The 26,449-nt window shown below is 39.4% G+C and overlaps 1 protein-coding gene across 1 annotated transcript in view; it reads right to left on the bottom strand.

The window, feature by feature from the left end:
* The window catches only part of PCP4 (Purkinje cell protein 4), a 51,601-nt gene that overhangs the window by 7,952 nt on the left and 17,200 nt on the right, over window positions 1–26,449 (bottom strand). Inside the window, exon 2 of the mRNA XM_031612573.2 lies at window positions 24,035–24,086. Within this exon, the coding sequence (XP_031468433.1) occupies window positions 24,035–24,086 (52 nt within the window). The remainder of the gene's footprint in view (window positions 1–24,034; window positions 24,087–26,449) is intronic.

Below are 26,449 nucleotides of genomic sequence, written 5' to 3'. Positions count from 1 at the left end.
GGAGTTGTGCCAAACGGCCCTCTGCCAGGTACTGCCTGGCTACTGTGGTCAGATGGCATGGCCAGCAGCTCTTCTCTGTGGGCAAGGAAGATGTTGGCCCAGGTTTTTTTTTGCAGGATGGAAAGTTTAACCCTACTAGTGCAAGCCATACTATGCCACTTTGCATCCAAGTCAGAGAAAAGACACTATCCCATTTTATATTCTAATAGAGATGTAGCCTCCAGCCCTTCAAAATGCTTTGTAGCTCTAGACCACTGGGAACCAATTCAAAATGAGTTGGCAGATGCTATTAATTATGTGAATACCAACTGTACCTGAGAGCCCTTGCAAAGAAAATGCAAAAAAAAGGCTGTTCATCCTCAAATGTGATACTGCTTCCCTCGTGTTGCATAGCAGTGGCACTTTCCAGGAATGTTATTCTTTATCATTTCTCTCTCTTTCCAGTTTATAAGGTTAGCTAAGGATTAAGCTCACAGAAATTGCAGCGATCACAATACGCCACACAGAAGTAGCAAAAAAAGGGGGCTCAAATTCATGTACTGCCAAAGTAAGATGAGCTGGGGGAGATGGCACAGGTTACAGAAGAAAACCTGTCAATCAGAAAGAGGAGAAGAGTCAATCAAAAGAACCATGATACAGAGTTAGAACATGTTTCTCTTCACACAAGAAAAAATGAAGGAAGAGGTCAATTTTGCTCTGTTTATCTTCAAAGCAAAATTAGGGTGATTTTCTAGGTATCACTGTACACCAGCAGAACTCTGTTAGCAATTAATGAGAGCTCTATTTTAATTTTTCAGAGCAACTTTTATGAAAACAGGCTGCCCAGAGAAGCTGTGGTGTCCCATCTCTGCACGCTCTCAAGGCCAGGTTGGACGGAGCCCTGGGCAGCCTGAGCTGGTGGGGGGCAGCCCTGCTCATGGCAGGGGTTGGGGTGCATGGGCTTTGAGCTCCCTTTCAACCCAAACCCTTCTGTGATTCTATGAAAGCTATTATGTGAGAGCTTGGAAAAATCACGATAAAGAAAAGGCTCACCTCTTGTAAAATCCATCACCACTTTTAAAAGCCTTTAACTGCACACTCAGCAGTGGACAGCATAAGGTAATAAGAACCCTGAGCTTTGTCATTCAGCATTGTACAGTTAAGGAGTCATTTCAGTACCTCCATATCCCATCTTATCACATGGTATCTATAAATGCCTTATTAATTAGATTGTCTGTAAAAAGCATTTACTTTACTGCATAGATTAAATGCAAAAGAAATAAATTATGTCCAAACATAGCAACTTCTATTTGGATAAATACAGGCACTTCTGTGTGTTGGTAATAGGATAACCACTTTGGCAGAACCCCATCATGAAAAAGCCACTGATTTAATAATCTGTACGCTATTAACATTCTGCATTACATGTCAACTTGGGAGTGCCTGAGGAATCAGCTGGGCTACTCTCAAAGTCCTGCAGCTACCTGGTCATAAAAATGACCTGAAGGCAGTTGATGTCCTTTGAAGACAGAACAAAATGGATCTTGGGATACCTAATCCAGCCCACAGACAGAGCTGAACAATGTTATTCGGGCTTTTTAGGAATGTATTTGGTGAAAGATTTTGTCACTCCTCCATAAAACCAAACATATCTCATCAGTAGAGCCCCAGAGATGCAAATGATGTAAACCCTAGTCCCCTGAAGTAGCTCCAAGGTCACAGTCTGAGCAAAGAGCACAGTGTATCCTGATAGACACCAATTCATCACAAAACTTGGGCTTCTGCTGACACTCACCATTACCCACCAGTAGATTTTGAACACTCCTGCATCACTTGGCTTCGTAACTTCAGTTCCAGCATCCACAAGTGCAACCACTACAGTACTGAACTGATGCAGTCCAGCCCCAGGTAGTCTTTTGCTGAACGCACCACATAGTAAAAGTCTTTCATTAAGTTTTTTTAAGTATTGAAATCAGAGAATTTAAATTTCTCTGACTCCTGAAATCCTCTGCTCTCAGATGTAGTTTTCCAAGACAAAGCAAAGTAATTCCATTGCAGGAGCGCACTAGGAAATTTCCACTGTTTGCTTTTGCTTGGGCTGTTATCTGAACAGAATTGTTAATTTCAGTTTACTACGTCTCCACTGAACACAGAAAACCGCATTATATTTTTATTTCCCCTGCAGGCTGGTCTGCCTACATTTCTAAAGAAGAGGGGCAACTCAAGAGAATGTAAAACAGAAATAGTAGTAAGGGGAAACAAACAGATACTGTACCAATATGGCTCTAAAAGGATCAGAAGGAATTATATGCTGCAGAGTGTTGTCAGTATATTATGGGCTGTCTTGCCCAACAGCCATTTGGAAAGCTTTGTTACACATCATGCAGAAATTCATTAGGCTGAACGGTTACAGAATGGATTCTAGATAAAAAACTCTCTCCAATTCCTGAGCACAATGCAGCTAACCTGAGTTGTAGTTGCTTAGATCAGAACTTAACAGAAACTCACCTTACAAAGAAACCCACTGCCCAGTGGAGAAAAACAAGCACTCTGAGGGTGCCATCCTTCTGACCTACTTCAGGCATCCATTTTAGGGTAGCATCAATCTCATCCTCAATTTCCCTTCTTATATTATCTAGTTTTCTAGCAAGGGGAGTTCATGGTGATGAGCTCAAATGTCGATATTGATGCTTAATCTAATGGATCACATTCCCTGACTCTGAGAGACACCTGAACCACAGTGAGGAGTTTCATATAGACAAACTTATTTGCTACTTCATGCGAAATTTCTTCCCATCACATAAATTATGTAAACTGAACAAATGGTACTGTGCTGACACTCCAGCAGCTGAGAAACCTAATTTGCTTTGGGAAGGAAGACAAAATAAAGAGAAGTAGTGCATGCCTTCTCATACTACTCCATCTGTGTGCTTCCATCCCATTGCTAGTGAGGAAGAGAACAGCTCACCTTCAACAAAGGGTCAAAATGAACATTTGTTCCTTCTGCTGAGATTGCCAGTGAAGCTGCCAGTTGTGCAGCTGATCTGGATCCTCTTATGTTCCCTCAGGAGCTGACTGAACAGTCTGCATACATTTCTCAAGATAAACAGTTGAACGGACAAAAAAAACATATCAGCACCTCTTTCCGTAATTTCCATTTATTTCAAGGATAGTAAGTTTTTGTGTATGCACATATTTCTGCATGCTAAGGAGAAACTGTTTCATTTATATAAGCCTTTTTTTGAGTGTACCTCAGTAAGACTTCTATTTCCCTAAAAGGGATTACAGTTAACACCACAACAAGCAATATCGAATACTTTATTTGAATAAGCAGACAAACAACAGTTACTGTGAGGACTATAATTGAATTTTGCAAACTACTGCAAACACCAAATCTGTGCTGTGCCATTTAGCCAATAATAAGACAGGTGATGGCTGTGGCTGTTCTGCTGAAAAGTGGAGATACTCAAAAGGAACTTTGTTGTACTTATCGGGTGTCAAAGGCAGCCATCACTTGACTTCTTGACTGAGATCACAAAAAGGAAAAATAAAATGGCTGAGTCAGATGTGCTGGGAAAAACAAGTAATGTCTTGAAGGCACTGCAAATGGTGCTTCTCACTGCTGATCTGAGCCGAGGCACCCTTGTCCTCACTGACAAGGGACTGTAAGCTCTTGAAGCAAACATATAACATAGTGAACAACTCTCAGTACAGTTCCCCAGCACAAATCCTCTCTCCTTTGTTCCTGGGTCCCATGCAGCACCTATGGGTGAGGAGGAGGCATGGCTTCAGCACTGAAGTCCTGGCTGATTCAGCTGAGAAACTGGATTTTACAGAAGGATACACTTCTTTAAATGCCAAATAACACAAATTAGTGTTTCATCACTCCTTAATGGAAAAAAATACACAAATATCACACACTGTAGTCTTTTTTTCCTGCTGTAGAAACTGATGCTAATGTTAATAATAAGTCTATTAGCTCTGAGACAGAACATGAACGCAGCTCAGCTCTCCCACAAATTTCCTCTCATGGAGTAATAGAGAAGCCCTTATTGGCACATAGGACAATTTACTGTTTGGCATAACAGAGTGAAAAACGGCAATGAATAGATTTTCTGAAAGAGTCGGGAACATATCCAGAAGGGCAAGTTGTCCTTCTCAGCAGCTTGCTCATTACTTATAGGCAGTTACTGTACTGCAAGGCTGAAGCCTGGAATTCTAACAAGTCAATACCAAAGCTCTGTGGGATTTCTCGTTCCTGACTTTAGTGCCTGTATTTATTGAGTGAGGACTGACGGCAGAGAGTAATGTAATTTTCCAAGCTTTTTCAAAGTAGCAGAGATTAATGATCAAGGTCAGGCACCAGAGAGTACTTCAAACCCTGCTTGAACTTTTTTTCCTTTGACCATCTCATGAAAAAGTGACATTCCAAACCTCCTAGGTTCTAGGCACTGAGTCAGCAACATCATTTTGTAACCAGATCCTATTTCAGAAAAAAGGGTAGAGGGACTGCTCTCCCATGAATATGTAGTTATAGGTTCTGACAAGCACCTGACTACAGTGTAGATCATTAAGTCTAGATTGCAGCAGGCTTATTCTCTGGTGTGTAGCAAGGAAAAAGAATGTCCACCTTCTGCAGACCATGTATAGAAATCTTTTTTTTTTTTTTCCCCCTCCAGATATCGGTAGAAGCAAGCAAGGTTTTCCAATAAAAAAAAAATAAAATCACAGGACTGTACTGCTAACATTTCGTATATATCAGAAGATTGTGGAGCAGAGAGGAGAAAATGGTCTCATTTTCCTGACAGATGGTACACTTTGCAAACCAATACAGTACATCGAGGACACAAAGAAAGGTTGTACGTGCATTCCTGAGCTGGCAATAAACTGGTGGCAAGGAAGTACCAGCCCACAACTGAGACTGCTTTTCAGCCTTCAAAGCTATAGAACAAGACTTCTGTCACCTGAAATACTCCCCGTCTCCTTCTTCAGAACAGACCACCCTCTCTTTTCTCATTCCCATTCTGGTTCAGCAGCACCTCATTTTCCTCAGAAATCCCAGCAAACACATTCAAGCACAACCACCCTACTAGAGTCCCCTTGGCATTGCCCTTTTCACCTTTATGGAATATATATACACAGCCTCAAAACATAGTCAAGGACACAGGAAATGTGATTCCTGTCTTTGTTCCATATGCAGACAGATCTCTGCCTTATGCTGAAAAGACTTACAGTGAGACAAAAGGGAGAAAGGACATTAGTCTGCACAGAGATTTTGGGATGTGGTTACTGCTTATGTTCATTCATTTGAGGAGAACACTGTGATTTTGTGCTTTTTTTTTTTTTCTTCCCCTTTTTAATAAAGATGTTTACATATTGGATGGGAATGCAACCCCATATCTCAAGTATAATTTAAAAAGAAAAACTTCCAGGCACTGAACTGAGAAGTGCTAGACAGTAAGCCTCAGCAAGGTTCAAAAAGAAATTCTTTGCTGTAAATGTATGCTACATGTTTCATACCCTTGTAAATTCACAAGGCACCCCTGCAATTTGTAAAATGATGGAGGAGTTTGCTATTGACTATAAAACGTCTCAAATTAAAAGGAAAACGCAAAAAGAATTTCAGAAACTGACAATTTTACTGAGGTGAGATTAGAAGCCACGAAGGCTTCCTATTCCACCTACCTTTCTTTCTACCTCAGTAAGTTTTCACCTGAGGCATCTTAACAACTGCTACTTAAAAACAATTTTATCAGGAAGGGCGCTCATTGATTTAGCAAAGTGCTGCAATTGCAATTAGAGTTATTAAACCCACTGCCAGATAGTCTAATTGACATGAAAAATCAAACTGAGGCCAGGGAATAAAGGTTTCTCTCCTGCTTAAGTTGCATGTTTATCGCATACATAGAGCTATCTTGAAAAGATATTAATATTGCAAAGTTAAGCACAAAAAAGTCAGTGTATGACAAAGTACAGTGCAATTAATTCTGTTAATTTTGTGCAGACAACTCTAATTTCAAAAAATTCTGTTTCAAATTCTTGACTTTGCAACCTTTGTAGTCTTAGGAGCATGTTATGTTTCCTAGATTCAAATAAAAAAATATATATATTCTGCTGCAACATATGGACACCCATATGGCTCTTCAACACAACTATTTGAAACTGCTAGATCCACCACACAGACCTCTTGTTTTGGTTAAATAATTGATAGCAGTAGCAGGCTGTTGTCCTCAATCAAAATCAGTAGGAAATGAGACAAGATACATATTTTGCTCGTGGGTTTTACATTGCTGACAGAAAAGGAACAATTAAAAGATGGAAGGTATGGGCAATCAGGAGCAGGGACTTATTGCTCATTCATGTCTTCAGATGTAGTGGCCTTTTCTGTTCTACCTTCTCTGTAGAACTCTGGCCTAACTTCATCTCTTCCTCAGCTGAGATCCTCATCATACTAAGTAGATGAGGTTCCCCAGTAGACCTCAATGCTGCTTTTTTTCTTTTTTTATTCTGGTTAGTCCTAGTCCACAGGGTACCAGGGTATCCCTAACCTCAGAACTCCATCCCAACCCTTTCCCACACTAACTGGCTCTTGGTCTCTTCCAGTTACCACGTGCCTTTTCACATTCCTCCCTTCTAATCCGTTTCCATTCACAACTACTAATCCTTCTCTAAATATTCTTAGGCGGTAGTTTCCTGACAGGAATTTCTGAACTCCAACATTCCATCCTTTGACCTCAGAGCAGTATTTTTTGTCCACTCTGGATTCAAGACAGAAGGTACACTTTCTCCTAAGTAACTGTGGTACTTCGGTAATACAGAATACACCATGCTCACAGCTCCATTTCCTGGCCAAACTGTAGCAAGCAGAAGCAATTAGAAAAAAACTAAGTTCCTCACGTCCCACAAAGACAGCATTGGTTATTTGTCTTGGTGCCTACTACCTTGCTCAGTGATTTAAAAAAAATTAACTGCTTCACTGAATGCATGCAAATGTAAGGCTCATCTTTCCAAACATTTACAACTTGGCAAAGTTTGAATATAGAAAAGCCACATCTCAAATGGTAAATCTCAAGTTCCTGTTCAAAATGATAACACTTCAGAGCAATCCAAATAGAGGCATCCTGAAATTATTTTTAATTGGTAGACGTGCTAGTATTTTGTTCAAGACTCATTTTTGGAAACAACTGAGATGACTTTGCTGAACCCTTCCAAAATAAATTCTGCTTGACAGCAAGCAACTAACATGGCAAATTTCAGCTGAAGCAGTTGAATTTTGGCAAGGCTTTATACAGCTGAAAAGGGATCTGATAACCAGCAGAATTCAGTAGCTCAGTGATTCAGCCTCGCCACCAATCCAGACAACAGCAAACAAAATAAGTATACATAATGCGAGTAAAGACTGTAAATAAATGAAATGAAGATATAGATAGACAAAATCTTGAAGAGGGGTCAAAAAAGGAATATGGATATTCTTGTGTTGGTGTTTTGAGGGTTGCCAGTAATTCCTCAAAGTTTTAGGCTCAAAAATTTTGTTTGTTTGTTATTTATAATGATTACACAGAACACAAAAGCTAATCAAAGCTCTCCTTCACATGTTCTGTGATTGAGGATTTCTTTCACGCTTAATTCTGTTGCTTATTTGAAACATATAAAAAAACATTTTCCCTTACCTGAATTTAAGCTTTGACAGACACTTTGAGTTCTACTTGGATTTACAGACATGTCAGCTTGTCAATAAAACCAATCTGAAACACCATCTTAGCTGACACACACAATTGACCAACCTCAGATCATTACTCCAGCCCATATTTTTATAATCTATATAGGCTTTTTTCCTTCCTCTGTTTCTGAGGATTACAAGCAACATGAGCTTAACAATGTTAACATCTAAAAGAATGACAAAATTTCATGTCTTTCATCTGCATCAGAGAACACAAGCTGAGTTAATGCAATAACAGATCTAAGCTAGGACATAAGTCACCAGCTGAAACTACAAGTGTTGACATATACAGATGCAAAGTATACAGTACACCCCAATACCAGTCTCCATTCCTCCTAACTAAAATCCACCAGTTTTCGTTACTGCTTGAATTTCAGACCTGAATGTAAAGATAACAAATGAAATATTTTTATTCTCTTTTCCTCGGGAAACTCAGTGTTTACTCCCTCTCTTATTCTCAAGCTGACAAGGAAGAAAAAAAAAGGACAACTGAAAGTGCTCATCTCTAATCACACTATTTTTATTTTATTTTATTTTATTTATCTTCTTAAATGTGGTGCTCTTCTTCCTAGTGTTTCTTTGCTGTCTACTCACCTGAGCCCTGGTCATATCTAGTTTGGAAAACAGTAACTGTTTTTGAGACCATGCAGAAACTAGAGACTTCAGCTAAGGGTTAATCATGACTCCAAAAATTAGAGCATTAGTCAGATATCCTCTTCTGATGAACATATATTCTTGAACATAGATGCAAACAAAGTTTGCCTGAGAAAATAAGCAGAGGCAGTTAGAAGAAGAAGTAGTGCTTGACCTATCTGTCCTGAGGAGACATGAAATTCTCTGGGGAGGAGAAAGAATTAGCAACAAGACAGAAACACAGCATGAAAGAGACAGTAAGAAAGCCCACCAGAAAAGAAACAGCTCACAGAAGAGATGAAAGGGAACTTCAGCTTTTATGGAGATGGAAAGAAAGTAAGGAACAAGTAACTTGACCTATCATAGCAGTATGACTTGCCTGGCAGGAGGGCCAGTATCTTGGAATTACACCAGGGCATTCCACTGCATCACATTCTTTACCCCACTCTCATGGACACATTCATGTCATCCATGAGAATAAGGATAATGAGAGGTCACACTGGCAGAAAACTACCTACTGTCACTAGACAGGGCTTGGTAAAAAGCTTCAGGATAGTGAAAGCCTCTAGGGCCTTGTGTAAGCACTGAAGACAGCACAGCTATGGCAATTTGCAACAATTGAATGCCTGATTCTCTATTTTCTGTTGCCTACCTCAATCTACGCACAGTCTTCTAGAAATTACCAGAGTACTTTTTTTTTCCAAATCAATCAATCTTTCCTCTCAAGGAAACTATTAGTGAGGGAGAAACAAAACATCTTTTCTTGAACTACCTGAATGGAAAATCTACATTGTTTTTCATTGTTCTACTTTCTAGCATGCTTGGTCAAGTTTATCAACTCCTTTGTCACATCCAGGCAGCATAACCTACAACAACAAAAGGTATGGCCAACACCTGAAAAGGAGGCTGACAACTAGCTGATCATTCTCTAACTCAGTAATTACACTGAAATGTTAAGTTGTGCTGAACAAAAGTAGAAGCTGTACTCTGCCTCTTGCTGCTTTGCCAAGAACCTCACAAACACACAGCAGAGTAGAAGCAGCTGCTCTATCTCAGCTCAGGTTAATTACTTGCAAGTTTATATCCTGAAAGTTCAGTCAAGAGATATGCCCCTAAATATGCTTCATGATAGTACTTCCTGCAGAAAACTACTTACAGGCGTAGGAAATTATTGTGAACTGTGTGAAGTCAAAATTCCAGTAGTTATAGAATGCTTTCATATCAAGTTTAGAGTAAATTCGGATCTGTTTGTGAAATAGCTTCTCAATGATCTTGCACGGTGCACAGTCCAGAAATAACAGTAGTTATGGATGTCCTTACACTTCAGTTCATTAAAAACTGAAACTTAGAACCAAAGGCAGTAGGAGTTAGAAGCTCACACAAACATTTATTGAGGAGAAGCTACAAAGAAGCACTAGAAACTACTTGATGTAGCTATCTTAACTGGTTGGGCATGCAGCACTTTCTATTGAGGAAAAAGAATGAAGGAAATAAAGTTTTCTCGTTCTAACTCATTCTGCTTTTCAACCAGTCTACCACATAATAATGAAAAAGCTAGTGTTAGCATAAATAATCTTAAAAAGATGAACAAAGACCAGAATTCTACACTAGTTTTGCCTCATCTGAGGCTAGATTATTTGCAAGGTCTACCTGTGGCATGGCAGGTATGGAGAAAATAGTAAAAAATTACAGCTTCTTTTTGAGGCTCTTCCATAATGGGATGGCTTTTAGCTTAAAGACCCCAGTAGAATCCATCTTATGAATCAATCTCTTGCTTAATCCCTCATTCAAAAACCATAAATACTTCAAAAACAGTTGTGATGCTTTTCTATGGCATTGGGTATGGGCCACAGTTTGAAAGAGGCCCAATAGTCAGGCAGGCAAGGTACATCAGACTTCTGTACACAGGAAGCTTTAAGCCATGTAGCTGGTTCCACTGGGTTTATCTACCGTTTTGCTGCAGATATGCAATACTGTCCATAGATCCTTAACCTCTAGAGCTCTTTGTGCTGGAGTCTAGTAGAGCTATTTCTTTCTCCTGGTTTTGAAAGAAAAAGGAATTTAAGCCAAAGTCTTAAGTTCATCTGAGATGGGACAAAATGGTGCTTATTGACAGAATGATGGCTCATGACTGACTGGCAAAGCCCATGTCTGTGCCCTCCATTGACAGCATCTGTCACTCACTGACAAAGAGGTCCCAAATCACACATCTTCCATCTGCCTTCCTACCCTCTCGAATAGCAGAAGATCGGAGTGTTGGTTTTTTCCAACTTCTAGGCAGCAGAACACATCTTTGTCTCCTAAAGGCAGACCTCACAAGAGATTTCAAGGTTTAGTTAAAAATAGATTCTTCGTAAAGGTCACAAAGAAATTTTTGCTAGTGAAAAATACTGCTATCTGCTTTACGAACAAAATCATTAGATGAGATCATACTCTACCCGTGCTTCGTGCTGTCTGCCAGCAATTAGCCTGCTGACTGCTAGACCAAGAGGTAGCTGCTTCGAGATGCCAAACAGCTTTGAATCCAGCTGCCTCAGGATCTGTCTCAACTTCCTTCTCTTTGTAGGCTCCGGCCGCTGGTTATCAGAGAGACAAGTGGGATATTTGGATCTGGATATCAGGTTCTCATCTTTGCTGTATAAACCAGTATGGGGACAAATGCACTCCCATCATGCTGCCCAAACATAACTAGAGCTCTGCTATTACACAGGAGCAGCAACATCATCTTTTCTCAAAGGTACCACACCTGATATTCTACACTGCCCTGAGCATTAATCCACTGAAACTTAAGGCCAGAAGACTAAACCTATCTTCAGCCTGTGTTTAACCTCTCCCCTCCTATTCTTCTGTTTAGTTGTACTGCATCTGCTACTGATCAGAGAACTCAGTGGAGAATTTTCACCATACTTACTTTTTACTTCCATTCTTAAATGTAGCCAGAAATTCTCTGCAGCATCTATAGCTGCAGAGCTGCAGAGCTGTATCAGACATTCCTTCACCTGATCTCAATGGGAAGTACAAGTTTCAGAAACTCTGTCATTTGGCTTGAAAATAAAATATTGAAATTAAGTCATTTTCCACATACTGTGGTGATATTGTGCAGGCAGAGCAGTGAAGGTTTCAATCTCCAGGTCACGTACTGCCCAGCCCTATGCCTTCACATTGAAATGGGGAAAGACTGATGTAATTGCAATAGATACAAGTGATCCTTCCCCTCCAATTTGCTTCCCACTCTATGAGAGGGATATGACGAAATTAGCAGCTTATGGACTGTAACTAAAGCAAGGCACATACTGCTGTGTGCGGTGGAAAGAATGGAGGGGTGAGGGGAATGGACTTAATGCCCTCTTCGTATCTAGCACCCTTTGGTCTGAATTATACATTTACAATCTCTAAATTGATAAAGTCAGAAAAATAATAATGGAAGGCACTGCCAATTTTAATGAGAATTAAATTATTTTAAGAATACTGAAAAGGACAGAGCAGTGCTGTCTGGCTGGAGAAAACAGTGCAGATGTAAAATAGGCAGAATGAACAGAACAAGTTCTAAAAAACAAAAAAACATACAAAAGTAAAAGAACTGATTGAGGCTAACCTAAACTGTGAACTACAGAAGAAAAAAGTCACACTGCATCAGGAGTTAATGCATCACCACAGTGCAATCAAACTAAAGATGTTCAGACAAGGGACGCTATCCTACACTTTGTGTCTGAAAGAGTTGCTGCAATATATTCTCAGGAAGGAGCACCTCTGAAATAGCCATAAAATTAGAAGTAGGGTTAAAAAGTCATAATCAATCCAAAAGGCTAACTCTTGTCCATTGGTTGGGTTCTTTGCATGAGATTTCTAACTAAGATTAGAAACTGTGGAGCCAAGACAGTTAGTGTTAGATTAATACAGACAATGAATTCAAAAATCTTACAATGAAGTATTTTTTTCTGGCTATTAGCCTGGATTTTAATTAGTTTGTGCTAATGAATACATTTGTACACGTCCATTCTTTATTGGCAGCATTTAGAGGAGCTGGTAAATTGGTCGCTGTGGAGTGACAGTGTTTCACTAATACCTAACAAATAATTAATGCTTTTCTACCTAGAGTCAACCAGCAGTCTCAGGGTTTTTTCAGTATAAATTCGAATGAAAAATGATATACTCAAAATACAGTTAGAATACTCATTCATCAACTGCTGTTAAATAATACTGCTGTGAGACCCTAGAAATGCTGAGAGCAGAGTTCCAGTCTCTGCAATACTGACAGTATCTCCCACAAGTTGCCAAAACACCCTGCCCTATTTTCCACTGTGACTCTTGAAATGTCTTTTCCATATCTGACATTATTAAAGTTTCTTCTTTTCTTGAAAATTCCTCCTTGGAAGACATCTATTTTTCTCAGTCCTTCCTATTCCTAACCGAGTGCAGACTGAGGAAAAAATGAACTGAGTGTGCTTGACCAATGCAAATGCTTTCAAATCTAGTATCCTATCTAATGAAGACCTCCTCAAACCAGGAAATATTTGGATGCTAGACTTCCATACAGAAAATGGCTGGAAAAGGTTGCACAACGAAGCTAAGTTTGGCCAGATCTAAATAAGAACAGAGTTGTTTGAGGTAGAATTGAGGAGAAATTAGATGCCCACATCCAAAGCTGATATACTGAAAAATCCCATGGAGTATCTATTTGATTTCAGAGACATACAGACTCTGTAATATTACCCCCCGTAATGCTATAATGTGATGGAAAACACAGCAAAGACAGCAGGGTAGCAGAACTTTAGGCTGCAGCAAGAGAGGATAAGCCCAAGTGCAGCAGCCGTGGATGCAGAAACAAAGGAAAATAGCTGCTCACCTTCAGAAGGCCATAAACAGGGATCTCCAGCAAATAGTCTCACTTCCACTGCCAACCATTAAAAGAGGGATGAGAGGGATGGATGCTGGCTCCAACCCTTCCAGGTACATTGCATGCACCTGAGCTCCCCTGGGTTATCCCTGCCTTCCCACCAGGTGCTCAATCACTGCTTCAGGCTGTTACTTAGCATTTCCATTACACCCACAGATTCCTAAGCCTTGACAGGGTTGAGCAAGTCAGAAGCTATTTTATTGCTAAATCAGATTGAGATCACCAAACACCTAGCTTTCTAGAGAAGCTCATTCTAATAAGCATCACTGAATGGCTTAGGTTGGAAGAGACCTTACAAATCATCTAGTTCAAACTTCCCTGCCATTGGCAGGGCTACCACCCACCAGATCAGGCTGCCCAGGAACTGGAGAGATGCTTCCCTTTCTCCAGCGACCACAGACTTCTCCTGTCAACTATGACTTTTCAAATACGATAGAGTGGCTCATCAACCACATCAGCCAGTTTCCTCAGGACCTTGGGATGCATGTCATTTGGTCCCATAGACTTGTACACGACCAGCCTCATAAGGTAGTCTCAGACTTGCTCTGCTCTTACAGTGGGGGGGGGATTTTGCCCACCTAATCCCCACCTAGAGATTCAGGCACATGAGAGAAGTGGGAAGTCTGACTGCCAGTGAAGACAGATGCAAAGAATTTATTGAATACCTCAACCTCCTCCCTGTCTGTTGAAGCCAATGTTCCCTTCTTATTTATCAAAAGGAGTACACTCTCCCTTTCCTCTCTCTTCTGCCCAATGTATCCAAAGAATCCCTTCTGTTATTTTTTCACATTCCTTGCCAATTTCAGTTCTATCTGCACTTTGGCTTTTCTGAATCCCATCTCTGCATGTCCTATCACGTCACAGAAGAATTGTCAATAGAGAGATAAATAAAGCATCAGGTGTCTCACACATACACATTTACCACCAGAAAAGAGGATTTCCACCCCAAACTTCTAAAGAGGAGCAGAATTTACTGTCACTGATTTTAATGGCTCCTGTTCAGCCTAGGAACCTGAGATATAATTGGATGAGAAACTTTCTCTTGCAATGTATGTGGAGCCTAGGCACTTTATATAATGTCCTAGAATCCAATTCTGAGTGTCAGGACTGGAGGTGCGCTGATTTACATTGTAGCATCCAGTTCCTTTCTGCAGACTTAACTACCTTGATCCTATAAGGATGTTCAGCTAAGGACCAAACTTTAATCATGTCTATAACACTCCTGCTGTTCTAAATGCTAGTTGTTTGCAGAAGGTAGCCTGATAATACCAAATTGCAAGCTAATTTTGGAGTATCAAGCTAAGTGTATTAAGGGCTCTGTGCTACAAATTAAAAGCCTGAAAACCATCAGAAAAAAAAAAAAAAAAAAAAAGGATTTTTTAGTGACTTACTAATGGACAAGGAATTCATAAGTGGAAAAGATTTTTCATTTCATCTAGAAAACCAAGTCTTCTGGAAAAGAAAAACAACAGAACAAAAGCCTATATATGAAGCAAAGCAGATAATGTGTAGTTAAAGTAATGTTTTTGTAACAGTAAACTCTGGTAACCTCTGCTGTGCACTGACTGTGCTCCCCTTTCATTTTTCACTTCCACTAAATTAGAAAAATCATGCTACTAAGCTACATCCACCTCTTGTGGCCTTTTAATCACCTGTTGTTAGAGTCTGTGGACATGGAAAGAGACATCTGTAATTTGTATCAGTCTAGCTCCAAGGATTTCTAGTGTCAATACACCACTTCTTGCACCACTGACTCTAATGCTTATATACTATTGGCAAACTATCCATGATGATATATGGACAGATTCATTTCAGAGGTACCATTATTAGTTTTACTAGGTCTATCTAGAAACTAGCTGACCTGGGTTCTTCATTTGGGTTCCTATCAGCAGCAAAGCAGAACTGAATGTTCTTCTCAGAGTACTGATGACAGCATTGTTTCAGATGAGTACACATTTGTGGAAGCAAGCCTGCGCATGTCAGCCATGTACCAGTCGTGGAAAAAGGTCTTGTTTACCCTGGTGCACAGACAGGCAGAGCACTGATAATTACAAACTGATCTCCAGAAGAAATACGGTCAAAGGCATAATTTCATTCTGCCTTTCCTCATCAACTTGATAGAAACTCCAGCATATTTTTGAGTCATGTGAATGGCAAAATCCACCAGCTCCACCAGATCAGCATTTGTTTTCCTTAATTTACAACTGCTTCCCCCATCCCTAATCTTTACATACGGGCTTCTCAGAAAGGATGAGAGATTGGACCACCTTCCAGGTGCCCAAATGTTCACTGAAATGCAAAAAAATTGGACACCTCCCAAATGCCTGGATCCAAAATGCTGCAAGATCAAAGCCACGTAGTCATCATGATCAGAGGGCTGGAGTACCTCTCCTACAAGAACAGGCTGAGAGAGCTGGAGATCTTCAGCCTGGAGAAAAGAAGGCTCTAAGGAGACCTTGTAGCAGCCTTCAATACCTGGAGGGGGCCTACAGGAAAGCTGGGGAGGTATTTTTCATAAGTGCAGGTAGTGACAGGACACTAGTAGATTTAGACTAGATATTAGGAAGAATTCATTTACTGTGAGGGTGGTGAGACACTGGAACGGGTTGCCCATTGAGGTTGTGAATGCCCCCTCCCTGGAAGCATTCAAGGCCAGGCTGGATGGGGATTTGAGAAACGTGGTCTAGGGGAAGATATTCCTGCCTATTAAAGGGAGCTGGAACTAGATGATCGTAAAGGTTCCTTCCAACCCAAACCATTCTGTGATTCTCTGATCATTGCTATGGCAAAGCAGCAGGCAAACCTTACAAAAGAGGAAAGTTGTGGCCATCAGCAAAGGGAAGAAACTAGAAGTCAGAAAAAAAAACAATGGAACAAGTTAGAAGACAAGGGCACATTCAGTGCAAATATCCCCCCACCAAACAAACAAACAAAGCAAACAAACAAAAACCACACACACACACACACAAAAAAAAAAAAAAAACCAAAAGACAAATGAATATGCCAATAACCTTGCAGGGATCTTGTAGAGGCTCAGGTTGGGACTTAACAGCTCTGTTAAGGCTCCTTTCTTTCAGGTAATTTCTCTACTCCTCTATGTTCAAAACAAGCATGGTTTATTGACAGTATAAACTTTCTTGAAGTGTATGCATAACAGCTCATGCAACAGGACCAAGATCATCTATTAACAACTGAAACATCATTAAGCATAATTTATAATTATTTCCTCGGGCTATTTCTAATCGCAGTGCTTAAGATGGCTGCAGCCCTACTAACTGCTACCTCTTGCAAAAGTTGTACCTCTTGCAAAAGTTGTGCAAAGGAGCAGACCATATTAGTGGCCATAGGTAAGTATGTACACTTATATACATGTTCACTTCTTCATGTTTCAGAAATTGAGTTGAATTTGTATGCATGCAGTTTGAAAATACCGCATGTAAGCAGGCATATACACACACGTATCCCAGCTTGTATGCAGGCACTGTGTACACAACAAAGATCTCATAAATTAATCAAGTTATTCTTGTAGCAAGCTGGAAAGAAAGAGATGAAACGAGGCAGGGATTGTTATTGTTATCTCTATTTTTAAATACTTGGAAAGCATTCAGTTACTACAGTGGTGAGGACCATATAAGTACCTAGACAGATTCATTTGTGGCAGGAACATTAAGTGTGAGGGTTTTTCCAACTCAAAGGTGCTATTTAAGGGGCCTTTAAGGGAGGGAAAAAAAAAAAAAACAGGGAGAAAAATATTTTTAAGTCATATTTTTCAGTCCTTTAAAGCACTTCAAAAAGTTGAAACAGTTCCTTAGAGTTGTGCTGTTTCGCTTTGTTTTTTGTTTTTTGTGTTTTTTTTTTGGTGGTGGTGGTGGTTTTTGTTTGTTTTTTTTCCCTTGGAAACTTCTGCGTATGATTTGCTTTCCTGGTACTCTTTTATCAGATAGGAAACCATTGTTTTCCTCTTAAGTGCAGCTATTTTAAGAAAAAAACAACAACAACAACATGACACACCAGAAAAGCTGCATAACATCAGGAATCAACACATGGAAACACTGCATGTGCATAATGTAGTATTCTTTGCATCTAGGGATGGACTTATTTGGAAGTCATGAGGGTAGTTGCAAACAATACACAAAATGAAAACTTCCAGGGAAGTCTGAAGACAGGACATTGGCCAGGACTACATGAGCACTGCTAGCTCTGTTCATCACTGAAACTTTTAATAAGACGCTTTAAGATGCTTCTGACTAAACATTTTAAAACGAAAGGTCTTCCTCACCAGATGAAATCCAGCAGTAATACACAATATCACACCAGGTGTGTCAGATAACAGAAGAATACAAACAGCATCTGGGCACTCAAAACTATTATTTAAAGTTTCAGTCAGGTATATTCTCTCCTTTAAACTCTAACAGACAGCTTTCTCCAGAAACCAGATGGCCACCATGCCACTATGTGTGCAGACGTGGGGGTAGATGAAGCTACAGTAAAGAAGGTGTTCAGTTTATCAAAAACATGTAAGTTGTTGCTTTGAAAGTTTTTGTAGTGAGAAAAACATCAGAAGTTGCTGATAAGAAAATTTTTGGTGAACTATCCTTGTTAGCACTCTTCTGCACACCGCATTTCTCTGGAGAGAACTTAAACCTATTCCTGGCCTCAAGAAATGGAAATTCACCTAGGAGAGGAAATGAAGTTCATGTATAATTCCCCTTTCTTCCTTTCAGCATCCTCTCTAGGGAAGATCTGTGAACAATCTGAGAGCCTTATTATTAATCTGTCTTCAGCTGAGACATGCTGGCATTCTGAGGAGACTGCTGGACTCCTTGATACACAGATCAGAAGGGCAAAGGAAGAGATACAGGCCAGAAGAGGACCTGGGACATACTTGGTTTGGTTCTGGCTAAACTTTGTGTGAGTGTCCCCAGGAAAGTGCCTAAAATTCAGTGGATTAGGTTGCCTGTACATTTTTTTTTTACCATAAAACCCATCTCAACAGCATAGCTACTCATCCAGAATTACTTGCTTTCTCCCAGTTGTCATTTGAAATTCTCTCAGCTGCAGATAACAGCACTGAGTTCACACAGGATTTTTACACCCTTGTCTGAGCCTGAGCAATCTGTACATGACAAAATACAACTTATGTAACTATGCAAAGGGTTCAAACACTTTTGTATTTAGGCTTTATGAAGGTGTTACATTATTTGATGGGAGCACAGACATCTAGGAATGTTACTGAAACACAGACTTTCTATTCTGAGAATTGGGGGCTGACGTACAGCAAAAAAATTCTCACTTCACACTTACCATAGAATGGTTTGGGTTGGAAAGGACCTTTAAGATCATCTAGTTCCAACCCCCCTGCTATAGGCAGGGACACCTCCCTCTATACAAGGTTGCTCTAAGCCCCATGCAACTTGGCCTTGAGTGCTTCCAGTGAGGGGGCATCCACAACCTCACTGGGCAACCTGTTCCAGTGTCTCACCACTCTCTCACTAAAGAATTTATTCCGAATTTCTAGTCTAAATCTACCCTCTGCCAGTTTAAAACCATTTCCCCTCGCCCTGTCACTATCTGCCATTATGAAAAATCCCTCCCCAGCTTTCATGTAGGCCCCTTTCAGGTACTGAAGGCCACTATAATGTCTCCTCAAAGCCTTCCCTTCTCCAGGCTGAAGATCCTCAGCTTGTCCTTATAGGGGAAGTTTTCCAGCCCTCTGATCATCTTTGTGGCCTCCTCTGAACCTGCTCCAACAGCTCGAAGTCTTTCTTGTATTGGATACTCCAGAACTGGATGCCGTGGATGGTGGGATCTCACAAAAGCAGAGTAGAGGAGCAGAATCACCTTCCTCACTCTGTTGGTTCGTCACACTTCTCTTGATGTAACCCAGGATATAGTTGGCCTTCTGGGCTGCAAGCACACATTGCCAGCTCACATTGAATCTTTCACTTCCTAAATCCACACCAGAATCAGGTGGGTTTTATGAGATGGAACAAAAATTGGTTTTGGGCATAGATTGAATGAAATGGGGGAGGGAGACATTTCCTGACTAGGAGATAATCTTCTGTGAGGCTCTGCTTTCAAGGGACGAGAGTATTTTAGCAGAATACCACAGTGAGGAAAGTTAAAGCGGCAAGACCATTTCCTCCCAGCACTCAACAGAATACCCAAGAAAATTCAGTACTACACATAGTTCCAGACAATGGTACCCTTCTCAACTTCTGATTAGTGCTGTGAGGATGATCAAAGAGAGACCTGCTTCATCTTTTGCCTCACAAGCTATGTTCCGTGGGAAAAACAAAATGCACAAGGCATTACAACGCTACAGCTCAATCACTATCCTTCCCTGTGAGTGAAGAATGTGACCTCTGGATCTGGGTGGACCCACATTCCATGAGCATATTTAAATATTTACACAAATCAGCCTTATGTTTTCCCTTCTTTTTTGAAATCTTTCTCCACAAGTTCATTTGTTGGGATGTTCCCAAAACCAGTATATTTTTAAATAGTCATTGGAGAATATTAGTGGAAAATTAATTTTGAGTTCTCAAACAAATATTTATATTAAAGTCTACTATAATAACGATCCTGAATTCTAGCCAGGAAATAATGCACTGTTGATCCAAGCACTCCACATGAAGATCATTATTTACTATGAAGATGATTATTTACCCACTGGACCTAGCATTCTCCTCTGAATGCAGTAGGCACAGAGTGTGTAATTTACCAAATTCCTTGAGCAGCTGAAGTTGGTGAATGGACCGCATTACAAGATGCAAAAAAATGAAAACTTACTAATGAGAGCTCCATCCCAACATGCACCACTCTTTACAGTTATTGTTCTTTTTTTTCTAGAAGTATTCAGATTTAAGTCCTTTCAGATGCCTCCATTTTAGATAAGCTCCTGTGCGGAGCCAACCCATGGTGTACGCAAGAGAGATGAAGAAACCCAGAGTCTCTATCCATTTACAGTTTTCTAACCACCCAAAGCAAATATTGTGAACTCTCAGGATAAATGCTTGAGAACAGAATAGAAACTGAAAAAAATGGATTCAGTTTCTCAGTACAACTATCTTATCCTTACTGCAGAGGCTGACTTCACCATGACATGCAACTTAATTCAAAAGTGTTCATTTTCTTTTTACTTAGAGCTGGGCATTTACAGAATTCATCATGTGAAAAAAAATGGAATTTATTACTGTTAATATTCATATTGCTGAATGATAGACATAATATCCTGAGATAATGATTACAAATATCAACAAAAATCACATGTTAGGTACAGAAGAGAGAATGAGATCTATTAATAGGAAAAAGGAGTATTGTAAACCTAAAGAAAATAATTGTTGGTTCTGATGTAGCTGCTAGCCTGTTAAATATGCTAGTCTGTAAAGAGTAGATTGCATGGTACACCTTGCAACATTCAGTGACCACTGAAGTTGTTGGGTACTCTTAGAATGACTTCACTAGCCTTTTCCAAGCCACTGATATACCATGATAACACACTGTAATGCAATAGTTGTTATTCTTTAGAAAGAGATGAATTGTTATCTGCCCTTTTACAGGTCATGATCAAGACCAAACTACAACTTGTTGAAAAGGTCAAATCAGATAAATGTCATCCTGTGTGGTCACAGAGAGTTTTGCCGTTAACCTTCAACATCAGTAGAACTTGTTCCAACCCAAGCAATTATTCAGCATTTATAATACAGATACACCTTCAAGAATTACTGGCTTGTTGCTGCATAAAGCCAGGAGGATATAGTGGTGTATGCTATAAAAATATAGTGGAGGTCTGCTAATGTCCAGTACTCTGAAAGTGAAAAAGGACACAAACACTTAGCAGTCTGCAGGAAAATTCAAGGCAGCTGCAGGGAGATACTGCTGATGAATGAAGGTCCCATACACTCCATTTATCAACATAACTAGTACAGGTTGGCCACAGGATTTTCTTCTCCCATTATTGCAAGCTCTGACACACACTGTCGCACATTACTGCCGCACATCACTGCTCCTCACAGTTTTTCTGAAGCTGTCTTTCCCATTGCACATCCCCTTGTGCCAGTGAGTAAGGCTGCTAAAACAAGGCTGCATCAACTCAGTGGAAGATGGGACTGTGCCTGTATTTTGTGTTTTATTGTAAAAACCTCCAGCAGAGATTTTTAACAAGACTAAGAGAAGCTGTTGCTGGGGTGACTAAATATGACTAAGTATACGGTATCACTGCCCAAAGATCAAACAACACACATTCATTAACAACTTTTTTGATTAACAATTAATCAAACCTACCACTACTATAAAAGGAGTCTTCAGATATTTAGTTTCCTTAAATGCTTTACAGTGACAGCAACCCCATATATATCTTCAAAGAGGGAGAGTACTGTTGTCATAGACATTGACTTTAGTTTCTCCAGTTTTAACTCAGCCTAGAGATGGACTCAAAATTCACCCTCCACAGACAACTTTACCCACATCGGTTTCTCCATTAAGTGAATCAAAGCTGTAACAAGATCTGAGCATCATTATTAGTTGTCAGGGCTAGTTCTCAGCTGTTTTTCCTGTATTTGTAATCACAAGCAAGGACAGTGACCAGGCCAGTTCAATTTCTCAGTTTTCATAATATGACTCTGTATTTTACACTAAAATGAAAGGTGTTTTTGTTTCTTCCTCTCTACTTCCCATTCCAACAAGAGGGAAAGTTATTTTGCCAGGGAAATGACCATCTGAAGAAGTGGCTGATAAGAACAGCCACAGTACAAATTCAAGACATGCACATTTTGCAGACTTCTGCAATACACAGTACACTACATTTTGTAAGTAGGTTTTACAGCACACCCAGTGTCCAGAAGAATAAATCACTTTTGCTCAAATTCTAACTACATACAGCTAATAACGTGCAGACAGACAGACTTTTTCTGCTTCTTTGATTTAGAATTCAGTCTCGGGTTGAAAGTTCAATTCTACTTCATTCTCTTGCAAGTATGTGGATTTGGGAGAAAAAAGGGAGTGTTCCATCTCCCCTGCTGCTGCTCTCTTTTATGTAGGTGACAGGTTTTTTTGGTTATAATTTCATTACAAAAGTAATTGACGTTATCTAACCAAAATGAAGTAAGCATTTGCCTGTTTATACCATGCATAAAACTACGCTACAACTAAGCAGAATTGTATATTTGAATTAATAACGCAAGCCAGTCAAAATTCTCCTCGAGGAGAAAAAGAAATTTGCCCCTAAAAAGGCTGCAGAATAAGTAAATCTCAGCTGAATTTGTCAGCAGAACGATATTATGAAATTATTTTTTATTAAGAAATTCATAGTAAATTAGCTCAGTTCATAATGGGCTTTAACAGTAAAGAGAAAAACATGCTTTCCATGCTGCCCGAATGGTTGGCGTAATTTTGCTTGCCTTCCTTTCCTGTTAACTTCAGGATGCAAATGGCTTTGCTGTCAGGGTGCATTTGTTCCCACTAATTCAACAGTATAACAAGCCAAAATATTTATTTCTTTTTTTTCCATCCTTTAATTTGTGTTTTATCATATTGGGAACATCATCTACTGATTTCATTTACTGTAGTATTATGCAAACAACTCTTATGGGAAAGTCACCTCACTGTAACACAAAAACTAAGCAGAAAAAGGACTCAGTGTTTTAGGATATGTTGCCTCAGAGGGCTCCACATTTCTGGGCAGGCCAACACAAAGGCCAGAATGCACATCTAAAATAACTACTCAAATATCTCATCCCAATAAAACCCTCAATTTTTCAAAGAAGACACTTACATTCTTCTTGCTTCTCACTGAAGAAGATGAACTACCAGAACATCTTTTGATTAGAGCTAGATGATCAAACAGAGCAAACAGCATATTTTTTTTTTAGCTCAATCACTCCCCTGTTCACGAAAGTCTACAAAATGATGTTGTCTTATATTCGGGTGAGTCTATAATTAAAGATGATCAAAATGTTTTCCTCTGAAAAATATTGCTGATGGTAACAGGATTTTAATTGCGTGATCACTGGTATGCAATGTGCTTCTGCCTCCTATAGGAAATAAAATAAGTTCAAGTAAATACCAAATGTTTTTACTGAAAATTCAGTTGGTTTTCTTCTTTCTTTTTTTAAAAGCAAAAAAAAAGGAAAAGAAAACATTTTCCAGATAGAATTTTTTGTACCATTCATGGAGTAGAAATTAGTTTCTGCTTACCCCTCTGTTAAGGGCCAAAAACATAACTTGCCCCTTTCAACAGTGGAACATGCATTCAGATTCATCCAACTATGTGGAATGACAAAGTCAGGATCTCATTTGCTGTGTGATCACTCTCTATGATTTGCCAAATCACATCCCCTCTCTATTAACTCTCAGATGCGCTCTGTGCAAGTGGCTTCTAACTTTAGTACCTCAGTTATCAGCCTAAAGTTAGGTGGAATTAATCAGACCACAAAAATTATGTTTATGGACAAGTCTTTGTACACCTTATTCATGTAGCAACTACTTATAACATTTGATCTTCTCTCTTCTCTTCTTTTCTCACATACCAAACACTATCTTGTCCTAGCTTTATTTGCATCTGTGATTTCTTTTTGATTTACGTAGTGTGAACTCAGGAGCAGATCTCTACTTAAATACATGGTTTGAAAATACAGAGGACACCAATGACACAATCCCATGAAGCCCTTAGAGTTTTTCAAAAACATGCAAAAGGTCAGAGGAAGAAAAAGACTGATGCTGTCTGACATCTGTCACTACAGTAAATATCCACATCTATTTAATTGGCTCAATATTCTCCATCAAGAAATATAGCTTACACTTACCATTCTCACCAGATGTCTTGTCTTTTCCATTTGTAGCTCCGGTTCCTTGTCTCTGGTAAAAGAGGGAAAGAAAAAGCAGTTAGAACAAACTTGGATTGTCATCTTGGAACTGCTAGCAGTTACAGCTAGATTTCCCTCCAATCTCTTGGATAGTCACTCACCCTCTTACGATGCTGTTTAGAAAAACCAGCAGCCAGAATAGGAACACTTGGTACCATCTAGGCACAGGTATGTAAATATGCATGTAATTGTACACTGTTATCACTTGTTAGTGATGAGCTATGTGTAGTCAGGTTAAAACAGTGCAAAGGTATGAGCTACAGTAGGACATTCCCTCAGGTCTCTGCCATGCCTCCATTTGTGGAATTCTTTTGACATTGTGTTTGAGGACAGAATGGAAAGCCTGACCAGATGGAACTTCCCACTTCAACTCACTTAGTTGTAAGAACACCTTCATGACATTCCATGCAAAATACTGTGAATAAATACTAAGTGACTTATAGCAAATGCCAGTGCAGCCCAAACAGATATTCACCACGGCAAAGCTGTATTAGCGTGGTTACACTTATATAACTTACTAGCTTAGGAATGGCTACTCAAAAAAAAAAAACAACAAACCCTATACTGCATCCCTCAGAGGGAGCATCTCACAGGTGGAATTAAGGTGCTTAATAAACTTGTTTGGTAAAATTTGCATTCCTTATGCAAAATTATTCATACTTATACATATTACTGAAACAGATTAAAAAAATCCATCCTCTAGAGCTGTCCATGTGAAAAACCAGGAGTATGAAGTTTACAGTGAATAAATCTAGTTGCATTCAGAGGTAACATATCTTCATGCATCAGGAAAGTTAACAACTGCAGCAGCATAGCAAACCACATGTTTTGCACTAAAAAATGGACAATCATACTCATTCTATTGTGAAAAATCATACAGGCATACTTATCCTCAGGTATTTACTGCAGAGCAGCTGATTAAAAACTTCTCTAGTTTCTGTCCTTCATCTCCCACTGTGTGTGCATTCTCAGGGTATTCATGATGTAAGTACAAAACCTTCATGTTTACTCTTAGCTCTCATTATAGAAAGCCAGGGGGAGAAAGAAGTTCTTCAAACCCCTCAGGAGGACAGCAAAAAAGCTGCATATGGTCTATCGTGCATCCACATGCCCATGGTGAGGTTTCTCATCTTCCTCCCTGTGGCAGACTTCAGTGCATGACTCTGTTCTGCTGCCTTTGCCTCATCTTACACTGTGCAATGAGACACAGAATCCCTACAGAAAACGACTTTGAGTCTGTAGCTACCATCCCATGCAATGGAAATATATTTTTGTTTCTCCCTGGAGCTTCACTGTCTACAACAGGAAAGAAAACCTGGCTAATAATGCCAAAAAAAAAAAAAGGATCCTAAAGGGCTTTTATACTTTCAGATAAAAAAAAATAAGTTCACAACAGCCATAAGTCACTAAATCCACCCAGAAGCCAGTTTTGCCAAAGACATTAACATATATGCCTTTAAATTAAGCTTTGTTAATACTTCAATATTTCAATTTTCATCTTTATTTGAAACAAGATTTCAGTGTAAATTTACCAGGACCTCCCCAAAAAATAAAATACCAATTTCTATAAAGTAAAAATCCAGTAACTATATTACTTTTTATAAAATTTAATTTTAAATGCTTTTTTTTTTTTTTTAAGATGTTCTTTCTGAGTATTTCAGACTGTGCTGCCTAGCTGTTATGAAGGCTTCTCTTTCCTCCCCAGGCTATACCTGTCAGGTTTGGTCTGCTGCTGCTGCAGTGCTGGAATAGGGAAGCACGCATTTCATGTCTCAGGATTTCCCCTTTGGGAGAGGGGAAATTTCTGATAAAGAAAATAAATGAAATCTCAGCTTCAGTCACTGAAGACTTTTTCTGTTCATGAGGTCAAAATTGTTTTCTAAGTTAAAAATCAGGCTAAAATACACAAAGCTTGTTTGGGGACCATTAGACATAGAATAAAGGTTGAAAGCCTCTTAAACAAGCTTCTGATAGCCCTTCCTTCTCTGCTGCATACATAATTTCATCTAAAAGCACTGTGCTGTATTCCAAATAAGACTAATGGATTTGAAGGAGAAAATCAGTTTCTTGTTACAAAAAAAAAAAAAAACATATACAACACATCCATCCACTTGCAAAGCCCTAAGTATTTTACTTCAATACATTCACTGGACCTATTAAAAAAAGCACATTTTCAAGGTGCTGATATTATTAGCATTAGCTTCTTGCTTCTTTCTTCACCTTTCACAATGCTACCACATTGGCTGCAAACAAGGCTTAGGTTTCCAATGTCATTCCAAACAAAGGACTGAACATGAGGAGGAGTATCTTCAAGAAGCAATGGATTAAAGCCCTTCAAAATCTGGTATAACAGAT

Source organism: Phasianus colchicus, chromosome 1 (genome assembly GCF_987193195.1).
Source record: "Phasianus colchicus chromosome 1, bPhaCol1.hap1.1, whole genome shotgun sequence".
Taxonomy (NCBI): Eukaryota; Metazoa; Chordata; class Aves; order Galliformes; family Phasianidae; genus Phasianus; species Phasianus colchicus.
The sequence above is the reverse complement of the archived record's forward strand: the minus strand, read 5'-3'. Positions and strand labels throughout refer to the sequence as shown.